The 13,514-nt window shown below is 45.1% G+C and overlaps 1 protein-coding gene across 14 annotated transcripts in view; it reads right to left on the bottom strand.

Annotated features, from left to right (window-relative positions):
• Positions 1-243: 243 nt before the first annotated feature.
• The window catches only part of arvcfb (ARVCF delta catenin family member b), a 177,645-nt gene continuing 164,374 nt past the window's right edge, over positions 244-13,514 (bottom strand). For 8 of the 14 annotated variants that reach the window (XM_042100962.1, XM_042100950.1, XM_042100949.1 and 5 more), the window contains 8 exons: positions 11,275-11,425; positions 10,833-11,025; positions 9,818-9,929; positions 9,444-9,534; positions 8,345-8,398; positions 6,704-6,795; positions 4,953-5,065; positions 244-3,306 (listed from right to left, as the gene is read on the bottom strand). In XM_042100962.1, the coding sequence (XP_041956896.1) occupies positions 4,964-5,065; positions 6,704-6,795; positions 8,345-8,398; positions 9,444-9,534; positions 9,818-9,929; positions 10,833-11,025; positions 11,275-11,425 (795 nt within the window). In that variant the 3' untranslated portion in view covers positions 244-3,306; positions 4,953-4,963. The remainder of the gene's footprint in view (positions 3,307-4,952; positions 5,066-6,703; positions 6,796-8,344; positions 8,399-9,443; positions 9,535-9,817; positions 9,930-10,832; positions 11,026-11,274; positions 11,426-13,514) is intronic. The other 6 variants (XM_042100960.1, XM_042100951.1, XM_042100955.1 and 3 more) reach the window with 5 other exon arrangements.

A 13,514-nucleotide genomic window follows, 5' to 3' on the forward strand; every position in this document is an offset into this window, starting at 1 on the left:
CAATCCTCTCATATAATTTCTTCCTGCTAATTATTCAGACCCCCTGTCTGATCCTAAATATTAGGCCTACCATGGATTAGTCCACAGGATAATATGCAATGAAATATATAAATATCCTAAATGATTACAAATGAAACATTAAATAAAGCTACACAAGAATTAAAATAAAAGATTAATTCATCATACTAAAAAAATAATGCATTACTCATGCAAATAACAGAGAAATGAACACCAGACAGAACATTCTTTCCAGGCATGATTTATTGAAAACACACCAAATTACTCTACAAACCTGTATTTTCATTGCTTTTTAATTTCCTCTTGGTATTAGTAAAATTAACATAATACATTCTGTCACTGTGGCATTGTTTTCGCTCTCGTAACGCTATAGCAAAGCATTAACAACTTACTCCTCTATTAAATCAAACCCTTTTTTAATGTCTATCTTTTTGAAAGTTTATAATACATTGTAATACAAGGCAAAACGCCACCAAAGTTCTAGACTACACTGAGGACAGAGAGAGAGTGAATGTGTGAGTGTGAGGGGGGAAGAGGAGGAGGAAGAGGGGAAAGAGAGAGAGACTGAAAGGAAAGAAATAAGAGGAAGTGCTGACGAGCAGTGACAAAACAGGTAAACAGGACTCAACAAACAGAGCATAGAAAACACATTGTTAATCTTTTTTTTTTTATCTAACATGGAAAAAAGGTTAAGGCACGTGATCGTAACAAACACATTTGCTACCAAGCTGTACAATTACTTTACTCTGACGCCTTGAATTAGTGATATCTACAAAAGTCCTTCTATTCTGATTTTGCTCTTCTGGTCTTTGTCATATATTGTATGTCCAGCCCAACACAACTTGTGTTTTTAAAAATGTACACTCTGATTAAATGCCTTAAGCAGACTTACTGTATAGATTTTTCTTGCATGTGCTGTAACTGTACTATGTGTTAACAAACCCAAAATCCTTTGGTTGTGTACTGCAGAAAGGCAGCCAGGAATAAAACAGAGAGGAGTTTACCAGTGTAAGCACACAGGACTGAAGACCATATAACGTGGGGATAGCACTCGTTTGTTTTTCTTTCAAAATTAAAAAGTTAATACACATACTGTATTTTGTTTCATTAGAAGTCTCTGTTAACACTATGTAGAAAAACAGCAAGCTTTACAAAGTCACATCACAAAGAAAAAAAAAATGGAACAAAAACAAAACTCAGACTTCAATGCAGGCACATGCCATTTGCCTAGCTGACACATGGATTGAGTTTTCCATAATGCAGGACACCCTATATAGGCTGGGTGTCCATTTGAAGACTGAGGAAGAACCCAAATACAGAGATATTTAGTGACGTGTACTGTTTATCTTTTCACCTCTTGTCCCTTTTTAGCTGATGCTCAGACTTTCTGGTGAACTCGTTTATTGTTCAGTCTCTCTCGTGGGAGAGAATGTTAAACCAAACACAATATTGTCTCTGTTAAGATTCTTCTACTCTTAACATGTTAACCGTTATCTATTACATGGGCTGGACGTTGCCCTGGGTTTGCTTGTTTTTTTTTTTTCTGGTGAAGAATGACTATATTCAACCACACCACAAAAAACCCAGTACTCAGAAAACAGAAATAACAAACATCTTTACATATTTTGTCATGCTTGCATCATTTACGTTAAGATGCACTGACGATATCAAAGCATGTTGTTTGTACTGTGATGGCCTAAGCAAAAGTTTGCGTGACGGCAGTATAATGAGGCTGACACAGCTTGTCCGTTCATCTGTCCACACTGATCTGTCCCCTTCCCCTTGCATACATCATTCATGAGCGATGAAGGGTCAAGTCCGTCCACTGTCTTGGTGAGTTTTTGGCAGCCATGTCAATTCAAGAATGGATTCATCCACTTCTTAAACGAAAGTTTAAGATTATTTTTTTTGAAAATACAAAATATAAATAGGTACTCAGCATGACTCTACATGATTGATAAACTTAAGCAACTATTTCCTCTGCTTTTAGTTTTTTTTTACAAATATGGTGATGCTTTATCAGAAAGCACTCCCAGAATGAAATGTTATGAATTTTCACCTGACAATGTATAGACAGTTTAAAGATTGTATTTTTTTTCTTTTTCATCTTTTCAGATTCCAATATACATTTATAAAACCAACAAAAATATAAAATGCTTTAAAATCTACCCTTTGATTCAGACTGTTTAATTCCCCTTAGCGCTCTTCTTCACACAAACTCTGTACAAACAAAATTTCAGTCTCTTTTTCTCCTTTTGGACATCTCATTGAAAAGCACACATGGCAATCATCCAGGATCGTGGTAATTTGTAAGGTACATGGCAATCAACCAAGATTCCTGCTAATCTGAAAACATCCTGACTCAAAAAATGTCATGCTGACTGTTTGGTTACGTACAACCCGTGGCACAAAACTCACAACACAAGCAAGCTTTCAGCTTTTTCCTGTTTTCAACTTCCGGCTGGTACCTGTGACTGTAAAATCCTCTTATTTGAATAGGGGCACTTGGGTCCCCAAACTCACTTCACGCAGCAAATTATCACTTGAAGAGTGAAAAGAAACACAGTGAAACGATGTATGCGGAGTGTGTTTATGAAATGACATTAGTCCGTATTCATCTTACTCTTTCTTCCCAGTGCCCTTGGCATGTAACTAGAAGCTTCCAGTACCCCCCCGAAACTCAAACCACAAAAACATTCATCAACCCTCCAACATCTACCAACACCAAGCCCCACCTCACCACAGTCCATCAAATCAGAAATCCCACACAAGAAGGAAGAATCAAATATAAACAAAAACAAACCAACAGAACCAAAATTGAAATGTATGCCTCGGCACAAATCAAAACAAAACAATACACTAAAACGTACAAACAAAAACAAGATTAACATTAACAAAAAATAATTATAAATCTTCTGTCCCCCGACCCCTTCATTCAAACACACGTTCATAATGTCTTCCCTGAATTCACCTTCTCATCTCCAACACTTCTGTCAATTCCATCTGAGCCATCAGCACACCCATCAGTAAAGGAGAACTTCTTCTATGTCCAGTGGGAATGTAGATATGAAAAGTGTAAGTCTTTTTCTTTTCTTTTAAAAGTATTTATGTCATATATTCTGCTGAAAAGAATGAAACATTGGCTGCTGGATGATTGTATTTTTCCTCTTTTTCACTCTTTCTTTCATTTAGTCTGCTGATGAGTCAACTCCAAATCGAGGTCCATGATGTATGGCAGTGGTGGTGGTATGCGAGATCTTCTTCTAGCTGAGATGTTGTTATTTAGGCCTAGAGTAGGCAGAGTTAGGGTAGGAACATGTAATAGTTAGTGCAAGTTTAACTTTGATTTCTAACCTTAACTCAATGTGAGAAATGTACATGTGGCATATCTGTAACTTTAAATGGTTACCATAGAAACACCACGAAACACAATACACTTAAGGGTAAAATCCAACACATTTATGAAATGATAATAAAATGTACTTTAACACAGCACTGAACAGAATACTGGTGAGAGAGAGAGTGATGATTCTAATGAGGGTGATGGCCATCAAACATGTAATGGATGTAAATCTGTGGCATTCAGTAGCCAGCATAATGGTGGTTAAATGAAGCTTCTTTTGTTGTTGAAATTCATTACTGTTCTTATCAAAGTTGTGGCCTACAAAAGTTGACAAAAGGCTACATGAATTTTTCATGAGGCTGTCTGGAGTCTATTGATCTACTCCTCTGGTATACAGCAGGGTAAAATTATTTAATGCAGGAAGGCAGGGCAGGAGAGTGCATTTCCATAATCTGATGGCCTCCAATGGAAATGGATTCTGCACACATAACTGAAATAACCAGTATGCTTTGCTTATACGTTTTGTCCAATCCATATTTTAATATTAGATTTTGGACTCATTCCACTAACACCAATGCTGTCATGCTGTCATTATTCATAAACCAATGACCTCTACAGAAATTTTTTTAACTGTGAGCAAGTAACTGGGATGTCCAGTCATTTTACTCTGATGGTTTTTAAAGATCTTTGACTTTCCTTTGTTATATACTTTGTTTTGACCACAGTGCTAAAACTAAGCTGAATTACACAGAGGTAGACACTCAAGAAGCACAACAAACAAACATAGGGATCTCCATCTGTCCCCTAGCACTCACAGCTGTGATAAGATTTCTGACAGTGACGGACATGAATGGCGATGGAGATGTGAGATGAGGGTGAGTGTGAGAGTGAAGCGATGCGATGGTCAAGCAGGACCAGTGGCCCACAGCTAACCCAGAGTAGTTCACAAGTGCCCCCCCCCCCCATCGTCTCCACATTGCCAGACGGGAGCGACATTGGGGGCTGTTCTGCCAGCCATCTATTATTCATGAAGAGTCCTCTCCTCTCCTCTCCCGGAGTCTTCCACAGAAGAAATGTGGGGAGGCGTGGGAGGACAGCTGCTGGGGAGGGGGGGGGGGGGGATATCTCCCAGCTTCCTCCCCACTGATGCTTTTCATTCCAACTCCCACGGAAGATAAGGTACTCGGGGGGGCGAGCAGCAGTAGCGAATCCTCTACTGCCGACTTTTCAGCCCCTCAGATTAGTTTGAAGTCGAGTCGAGAAGTCCAGGGAAATGGCATTACAACACATCACACGCGCTGATTTCATTAGCACAGGCACGCAATCAAATCATGCAGTGGCTTGGTCAAAGTCGATAGTGCTACCAGACTTTTAGTGTTAAGTTAGCGTCAACTACTCTGGGTCCTGCAGAGCCTCAGTGGAAATAACAACTGTGAGTGGTGGAAGAGGTGGGGGATGCGCCACAAGGTTAGGGATAATGAACTTGTTACAAAAATGAAAACAAACCATAATGAATCGTTTAAAAATACAATTAAAAAATGATTAAAAAAAGAAGACACAAACGAAACACACTCAAACAGGTCAGACCTACCATGCATGCATTTAGACCCAGGAGTCAACAGGCTGAGGTTTAACATCACAAGCATCCACCAGATTGACTGCGGGCCTGTTGCTCCTGATATAGTGTTTCCTATTTGTGTCATTCTGCAGCAACGGGAAGAAGGGAGTTATCAGCAAACAAACAAACAAACAAACAAATAAAATAAAAAAAACAGTATAACAGAGTTAAATTCAAACATAGAGGGTTGCAGAGCCAGTGTTAGTCCTCGTGTGGAGGAAAGCCTCGGAACAGTGATTTTGATAAAAGCAATATAAGAATAGCATGCAATAAAAAAACTAAAACAAAGGCACAACCAAGGGTCACAGCAGTTGAACGCCGGCTTTCAGGCAACAGTGAGGACAGGGTCTTTGCGCAGGGTTAAGTAGGACAAACCGCAAAAGATCGGATCGCCGACAGCAGCTGCAGTAAACCCAGGCTGCACCAGCCTCGAGACACACTCATGAGCTCTCCACGCAAGAGGGAATATCGGACTGCAGCCTGAGGATATCCACTGCAAGACTCCGCTATGGTTGAACCCATTTAACGTCCCCACACTTGATGAGAGCTTCCAACCCCCCCACCCAGCCCCAATCCTACCCATCTGTAAGAGAGGTATGCCTGTGCATTCCTTCTTCAGGGGACCTTTTTTGTCTACCCCGAACACTGCACTGCCGGCGGGATGCCACCTCAATTTGACGCCTATACAGGAAGGAGAAAATTGGTTGCTGTATCCTCTGCCCTTCCTACGGGCATAAAAAATACAGAGGGCAAAGTAGCTGTGGAGAGAGATAGCTGCAGGCCCCCCATTAGAGGATCCCATTTTCACTCTTTGCTTATATACTGTAGATGCGAAGCCAGTTCACTTACGGGTGCACTTCTTCAGAGATAGGGAGTCAACTGACTGTGTCCCATGGCTTTTTTTTACAAATAAACTGAACATGGCATGAATTCAAGGTTCTAGTTCTATGAACAATAATTCAAGCACACTGACAGAGCAATGGCGTGTGATATATAATGTTAAACTTTTAAAGTTGCTTGGCAGGCTTATCACTGTTTCTTTGGACAAGGCCACACACACACACACACACACACACACACACACAAACACATCCTAACTCGCACAAAGTGGAAACTGCCAAGATACAAATTCTCCCCGTCAAGGTCAAGAGCAAATCACTAAACCTGACGTACAGACGGAGTGAAGTTGTAGACAATAAAGCACTTGATATGTGGTCCGTTCTCTTCAATAAACTCTGGGTCATCTACATGAGGGAGGGTGGCTGGTTTTGGTAGGGGGGGCATGGCCAGGAGTCTCTTAATCATCCCATGATTAATGACTTGCGAATCACAAAGCTTTTACTCAATTATCTCCCGCTTCAGATCTGTGGCTGGCAAATTGGTCCGCGCTATAAGAGCGTGTCGGTAGTCTCGCCACATACACACACACACACACACACACACAAACACACACACACACAGTTGTGGCTGACTGCGTGGGGGAGAAATTAAACTTCACCCTCCTCACAGCCGAGCCTGACGAGACCACTGCTCTCAAAGTCGAACCAATACAAAAAAAAAAAAAACGACTGGAATGATTCGGGTTTCAAAGACATTTCACAGGACAGTCATTATTATTTGAAGTGCCTCTTCAAAAGAGGCTATTGCTCCGACTCTGGATGTCACGATTCAACTCCAGAATAGCCTTCTGTAAGGAGCCACTCCACCTTTGCCTGTCCGCATACCTTTAAGGGTTCCCTCTCGGTGGCGTCGCCCGAGCCGTCTCCGGTCTTATACTTGCAGTCTTTATCTCTCTGGTCGATAGTGGAGTAGCCATCTGAGGGGGGAAAGCAGAGGTCATGGCATGAGAATCACACAGCTCCGGCACAGCAGGTGGGCGCTACACAACGGTGGTTGTAGAGAGGTCCCCCAACCCCTTCACTGTAAAACGTGTTGTTGTTGTTGTTGCTGCTGCTTATACCCAAGCTCAACATAACCTGTGTGTGTGTGTGTGTGTGTGTGTGTGTGTGTGTGTGTGTGTGTGTGTGTAGGATGCATGCCCCATGTTTGGGCAGGTACAACTGGACATTGGGCTCTCACCACTCTCTCCCCAGCAAGCACCAGCACTGCCATGGCCCAATTACTGCCATTCAAGTCTCCACCACAGGCCCAGTGCACACAGGGAAACAAGAGGGCATGACCACCGTGCCTAGCAGCAATGGGCATGCACACGCACACACACACACACACACACACACACACACACACACACACACACACACACACACACACACACACGCACGCACGCACGTATTCACACACACACACACACACACACACGTATGCACACACACACACACACACACACGCACGCACGTATGCACACGCACACACCCACACACACACAGCAGCATGAGGATGCTCTGATCAGCAGAGTTGTGTCGGCATGGCCTGCTGCGCTGACCTCCATCAGGAGCCCAGCACCACCCCGCTCCCAGACGGGGGAGAAAGAGACCGCAGTGCATGCTCAGAAAGCCAAAAAGCCCTCGCCAGCACTTTGATCAGCTCTCTGCTTTTACTATAACCATCTGAATTCAGGAAGCACTCGCGGCACACAGCCGTGGACAGGGTTCAATGTAGACTAACCTTCAGACTAGGTAGACTAAACACATGGCAGAATATTTGATTTCTAAAAACGAGGTATCCTCCATTTCAATTTATTTTCATAAATATTTGTTTTTTATTCACTTTTACTTAATCAAACTTTATTGATATTACCTGATATGCACAATGAAAAAAGATGACCCATGAATATTTTTAAAAAGGGAGATCTCATTTTGGAGTCAAAGTCTTCATTTACTCAACCTATATACACAACACTTGAGGCTCTTGGACAGAACTAGGGAAAGGAACTTGTATGATCTGAGGAGGGAGGAGAGTCACAGGTCTGGGAGCAGATGGACTGGTAACTCTGTGTCCTTTGTTGAAATTAAGAGCATGACACTCCCGGTCAGGGTTTATTAGTTCTGAGTGTGAGTGGCAATACTAAACTAAACACCTTGTCAAAAGAGGGGTCTTGCAGACAGCATCTGAGCTTCTACACAGAAGCTCATGTAGAGTTAGAATGGCCATACAGTACCAAAAAAACAAACAAAAAACAAACGAGGTTAGTAAGATCACTAGATCATGTCAGCAAAACATAATCATTCCCACAATTGCATTCAATATGTCTGAAAGTTTCCTACTACAGTGACTGGTTATTGCCAAGTAATGGATTATTTGGGTGAGTTCGACTATTTGCTTTCAACAGAGATGAAGAGAGTTAGCGCCTCATGTGCATGTAGCGTTCCTTATCTTATTGCCGTCATGCAAGCGTTCCTTCTTACCTGGACCCAGCTCGTCCAGAGGAATCATATCACCACTGCCACTTTTCTTGTTGCCTGCAAAGCATTTACACGCTGATTTGTTCCATTTTCAATGCACATGGAGAGAACATGGGACGGCTGTTTGAGCTTGAATGCAGATGCTTTCAGTCGCTAAGTATATATATATGTATACATATAGTCCGCATTTTCCAACTATCAGCTGCCTCCGCGCTCCCTTGTAGGCAAGCTGGAAATGGGTGGGAGTGGCAACTGATCACAATATACACACATAATGTATGGCATCAGGGAAAGTGAGAAGAGAAATCAAATTAAAATCAAACATAAATGTTGAGTGGTGCTGTCATGCTCGAGACTCCTCTCTCGATGAGATGCTTTCATGAGCAGAAAAATCTAGCAGTCAATCGAGGCCAAAGAGCGATGTCTGCCATTGTTTGCAGACACGTGCAAAGCTTGTATAAGAAGCTTTTAAGAAGTTTTTTTTTTTTCTTTTTGTCTTTATTCGGCGGAGAGCTTGAATGAGCGATGTGTGCAGGTGATAGCGTGGGTTTGTTTGGAGGGGCACTTGAAACTACGGCCTCCCTTGCGATGCTTCTGCTTGCTTTCTCTTGGCATAAACACTCCAGAGAGTGGTGATGGGGAGCGGGGAGAGAGCGCGGGGGAAGCCAGGCGGCCGGACGGAGAGATGGAGGGCAAGGGCAGAAAAGGTGGCACGCGGGCACACACACACACACACACACACACACATTTAAAAGAGGTGGCCACCGTGGGAATAGAGGAAGCGTGGCAGAAGCAGCTTCCTCTTCACAAACCCACCAGAGTGGCTCCTCAGCAACGCACTCCCCTTCCTTCCCTGACCGACTACCACCCCCCCCCCAGCCCCCCCCCCCCCCAACCCCCGGGACCTGACCCCCCCCCAACACCGAGGTGCTCAACCTGCCAAGACGGGGCTGCTGGCAGAGAGTGAGACAGTGAGAGATAAAGAGAAACACAGAAAGAAAGGCAGACAGACAGACAGACGGACAGACAGACAGACAGAGACAGCAGTCCCTTCAGCCCACACCCATTGTGGCACCTCCTCCATCCAGGGTTAGGCACTGACCTTGGTTCTTCTCCATCAGGGGCAAGGTGGTGTCATCGTAGCCAGGTTTGCCACTCTTGGAGCCCTTGGGAGCGCCGGTTGCTGTGGGCTGCTAGCACACACACACACACAGAGGAGATCAGAAGAGAGGAGAGAGAAGAGAAGAGAGGGACTCAGAGGAAAGTTCAAAGCATTGATGTGAAGGGCTGCTGCAGGCGCCAGAAACTCAGTTTCCAAACTTCCCACTGAGTGCATGATGGGGAGAAAAAGTGATCCATTCCCAAGCCTGACACACACACACACACACACACACACACACACACACACACACACACACACAGATGTAAATAATTGTGTGTGTTGCCGGAGGGGCCCAGGTCTCCTAAGATCCCTACCTGGAAGTGGGTCTTGTTCCAACCATCCTTGGTCAGGGCATTCCGCAGATCCTTGTAGCTCCAAACCGTCTGCAGCACGTGGGAAGCAGCCTTGGTTTCCCGTGGGGACTGGCTGCAGGGATGACCAGATAGAGATAGAGAGAGAGAGAGAGAGAGAGAGAGAGAGAAAGGGAAAAGAAAGATTAGTGCCACAGGGGCTCATACACAAAGCATATGCCTACTCCCACTCTCCCACTAGTAGCTTCTCAATCACCTTACCCAACTAGTTCACAATATCTTATTAAAATCACTTCCTATGTCACCTGCAGCAGCAATCTCAACTCTCTCTCTACTCAGAGTGGATATCAGGAGAGAAATGGTTCTCTCTGTGGATACATCGGATATCTATGTGTGTTTTTAAAAGCTTGAAAAATCCTGGTGTTGCAAACCAGACAAAAACACATCCGACGTGACGTGCCGTGCCTGCTGAGCAGGTCTATTAAGAGGTCTGCTTGCGGGTGGCTGTGGGGCAGTGATTATTAATACTGGTCTAAATGAGGTCGACGGAGGAAACAAAGAGGACAGTCTGATTAAAACTGCCTCATATCCTCTGGCAGAGGTGGCTATGAACAAGGCGGGCTGGGCCCAGCGTCCGACACCTCTAACAGGCCTAAAATGCAGCGCTGCAACACACACACCAAAAAAAAAAACACGGCCTACCCTTGACCGTGTGCCGCAGTCTCATACATTTATTTAAGCGGATTCTTTTGAAGGCGCTATGTGAGGCCGCCAATACAAGGCTGCAGGCATACATCCCATCCATACTAATGCTAAATGCATTTTGCATGGGTTTTTAACCCGGGCATTTCAGCAAGCTCATAAAATGCCTTTAAGCCACCCTACCCCATCCCCCTCTTATTTAAGGCACCCCATGATCAGTGCAATCCCAGATTTGCGCCATGAAGATAAGCTCTGGATGTAAAGAGAACCGGACTCCCCAGGCCGTCTCTGGCCCTCCCCGTGTGTGACACGCTACCTTGTCCTGTTGATGGCCACCAGCTTCTCGATGGCCTGCGCTGTGATGAGCGAGCGGGCGTTCTCCGAGCTGTCTGTCACGATCTCGTGGATGGTGTTGAGGATGGCCACCACCGTGTCCTCCTCCAGGTTCTTGGCTGGCCGCTGCTGACCGCTGGGCAGGTTGCTGACCAGGTCCCTCATGGCATAACTCCCTGCACAAGGGCGAAAGAGATTACAGCGGCCATCTACAGGAAGAATAGACTCCTAACAACAATTCTCCAAACAGTCTTAGTAAACCAAGACATGAAATATTATGTATACAGAATATGATAGAAACACACACATATATATATATATATATATATATATATATATATATATATATATAAAAATATATGACTTAAGTTCTATTTCAATTGGCTAGACACATACTGATGGGAGGGGCAAGTGGCTGCCCTTACCTATAAGGTCTTTGTTCCGGCGGTCGATGGACAGGTTACGCAGCGCGATAGCCACGGCCCTCACTACCTTATCGGAGTCGGAGCGCAGAAGCTCCACCAGGATGGGCAGGCCCTTCTCCTTGCGCACGGTGGCACGGATGTAGTTCGACCACTGTATAGAGAGAGAGAGAGAGAGAGAGGGGGGTGGAGAAGGGTTTAGGTTAAACAAGGGATGAATACTCTCACTAATCTTGACTTGCTCTAATCTCTATATTACATAGAAAATATGAATACATTAATACAAAAAATAAATTAATAAATCGGGAAAAAAAATCCCAGCTTGAGCTGTGGTCGAATTGCCTCAATGCTTCTCCATTCCAAAAATTACTCTTCGGTAAATAATGTAATTTGTCTCTATTAAACTTCAATGGATTCTCCTCTCTTCTCTCTGGAACACAAAACATTTACATTTGACATGAAAGAGCTCCTCAGATGGGCTCGGGGGCCCTAGAGATGTAATTAAGCTGCTGCAGTACCGCACAGCCACCACCAGGGGGCAGCCGTGAGCCACCGGGCATTTAATCCTTCTCTCAGCAGCAGTCCCTCTCCCCTCTGCACAGGGACAGGATGAAAAGGCATTTGCAAAAAGCCCTCAAATCCTCTTACGGACCAAAGACACAATATGTCCATCTCCCAAGCTGCCGACGCCGCTGCCCGGGCTGGGCCTAGCGGGCTCCGGGAGCCCAGTGTGTGGCCAAGCATTCAGATCAGCCGCCGCTAAGGCCCTGTGATCTCTGAGGCGAGTGCATGTTTATGCATAGCGACGCCACATTCAAATAGTCACCCAGGAGCCCGGCACCGCAGTGTAAGCTGTTCTGCCGAGGTTCGAGGGGGGGGGGGGGGGGGGGGAGGTGGGGTCGGGAGCCGAGATGGCGCACGGAGGGGGTGACGAAGTGGGCGGATGCGTGTCCGCTGGGCACCATCGCCGCTGCCACCCGTTTTCAAAAAGAGCCACTGCCTCTCCTGAAGACAACCCCATAATTTAACGTAATGCTCGAGTCTGGACTTAAGCTGTCTGCCATGCAGTTTGCCCGCCGCATGCTGGGGGGATTGGTGCGGTGGGGAGGGGAGCTACTTTAAGTGTTTGGACATGTGTCAGAGATAAGAGCAGGAAGATGTTATGCTTGCCGGGGGGACGTTTATGAAGACGAATGGTGGGAGCGGAGAACGTGCCTCTGGTAGCAAACAGGCCCTGGGCTGCGTCAGGAGAACCTCTTAAACCCCTCTGCTGTAGCGCGGCAAGGAGCGGGCGCCTGAGACTGACGACACAGGGAAACACTGACAGGCCCATGAGCCTCCTCCCTGGGTGGCTGTAAGGAAGTAAAGGGGTGGGGGGTGGGGGGGGGGGGGGGTACCTGACTGTGCCCCCTGTGTGGTGTGAGAAGCTTTCACTGTCCCATAAGCAGCCTCTCTGCTGGCGTGGGCTGACCTGCCGTCATAAGCCTCCCCCCTGTGATAGATCCCCTGCTCACTATCCCACAATCCCCTGGGTAGTGGTGTGGGTGCTTCTGGGACTCTTCACTTCGCGCTCAGCTCCCCCTGCGTATGTGTATGTGTGTGTACTGTATGTGTGTGTGTGTGTGTGTGTGTGTGTATGTGTGTGTGTGTGTGTGTGTGTGTGTGTGTGTACTGTATGTGTGTGTGTGTGTGTGTGTACTGTATGTGTGTGTGTGTGTGTGTGTGTGTGTGTGTGTGTGTGTGTGTATGTGTGTGTGTGTGTGTGTGTACATATTTTATCAATTAAATAAGGTCCAAAACAAATGGAAAATACAGTCAAGCCATCGCCAATTAGAATAAAATTAGAATAAAATAATCCTTTTCAGTTTTTTCACTGTCCAGTCTCGGATTTCACATTTTCTTTGAAGCTCTGCCCAGAAGGCCAGCATTCTAAAGCCCTTCATGGCTGACGATGAGAGTGGTGCTTCATGGATACTACTTAATAATATGCCAGCTGAGGACCTTGTAAGGCAACTTTATTCTCCAACCAAAGATCCTGATGTTCTTATCCATTTGTGCAGTGATGCACCAGTGCCTCCCGTTTCTTTGCATTCTGGTTAGCATGCTAATGTAACTCTGAAGAAAGCCCTTCCTTTCTGACCAATTTCAGACCATAACATTAATTCTGTAAGTAGCCCAAACATGACTGATTATATTCTTTGCTAAACAGCATGATAGTCTTTAGCCAAACAAACAATAATTGT

Source organism: Alosa sapidissima, chromosome 8, assembly GCF_018492685.1.
Source record: "Alosa sapidissima isolate fAloSap1 chromosome 8, fAloSap1.pri, whole genome shotgun sequence".
Lineage (NCBI taxonomy): Eukaryota > Metazoa > Chordata > Actinopteri > Clupeiformes > Clupeidae > Alosa > Alosa sapidissima.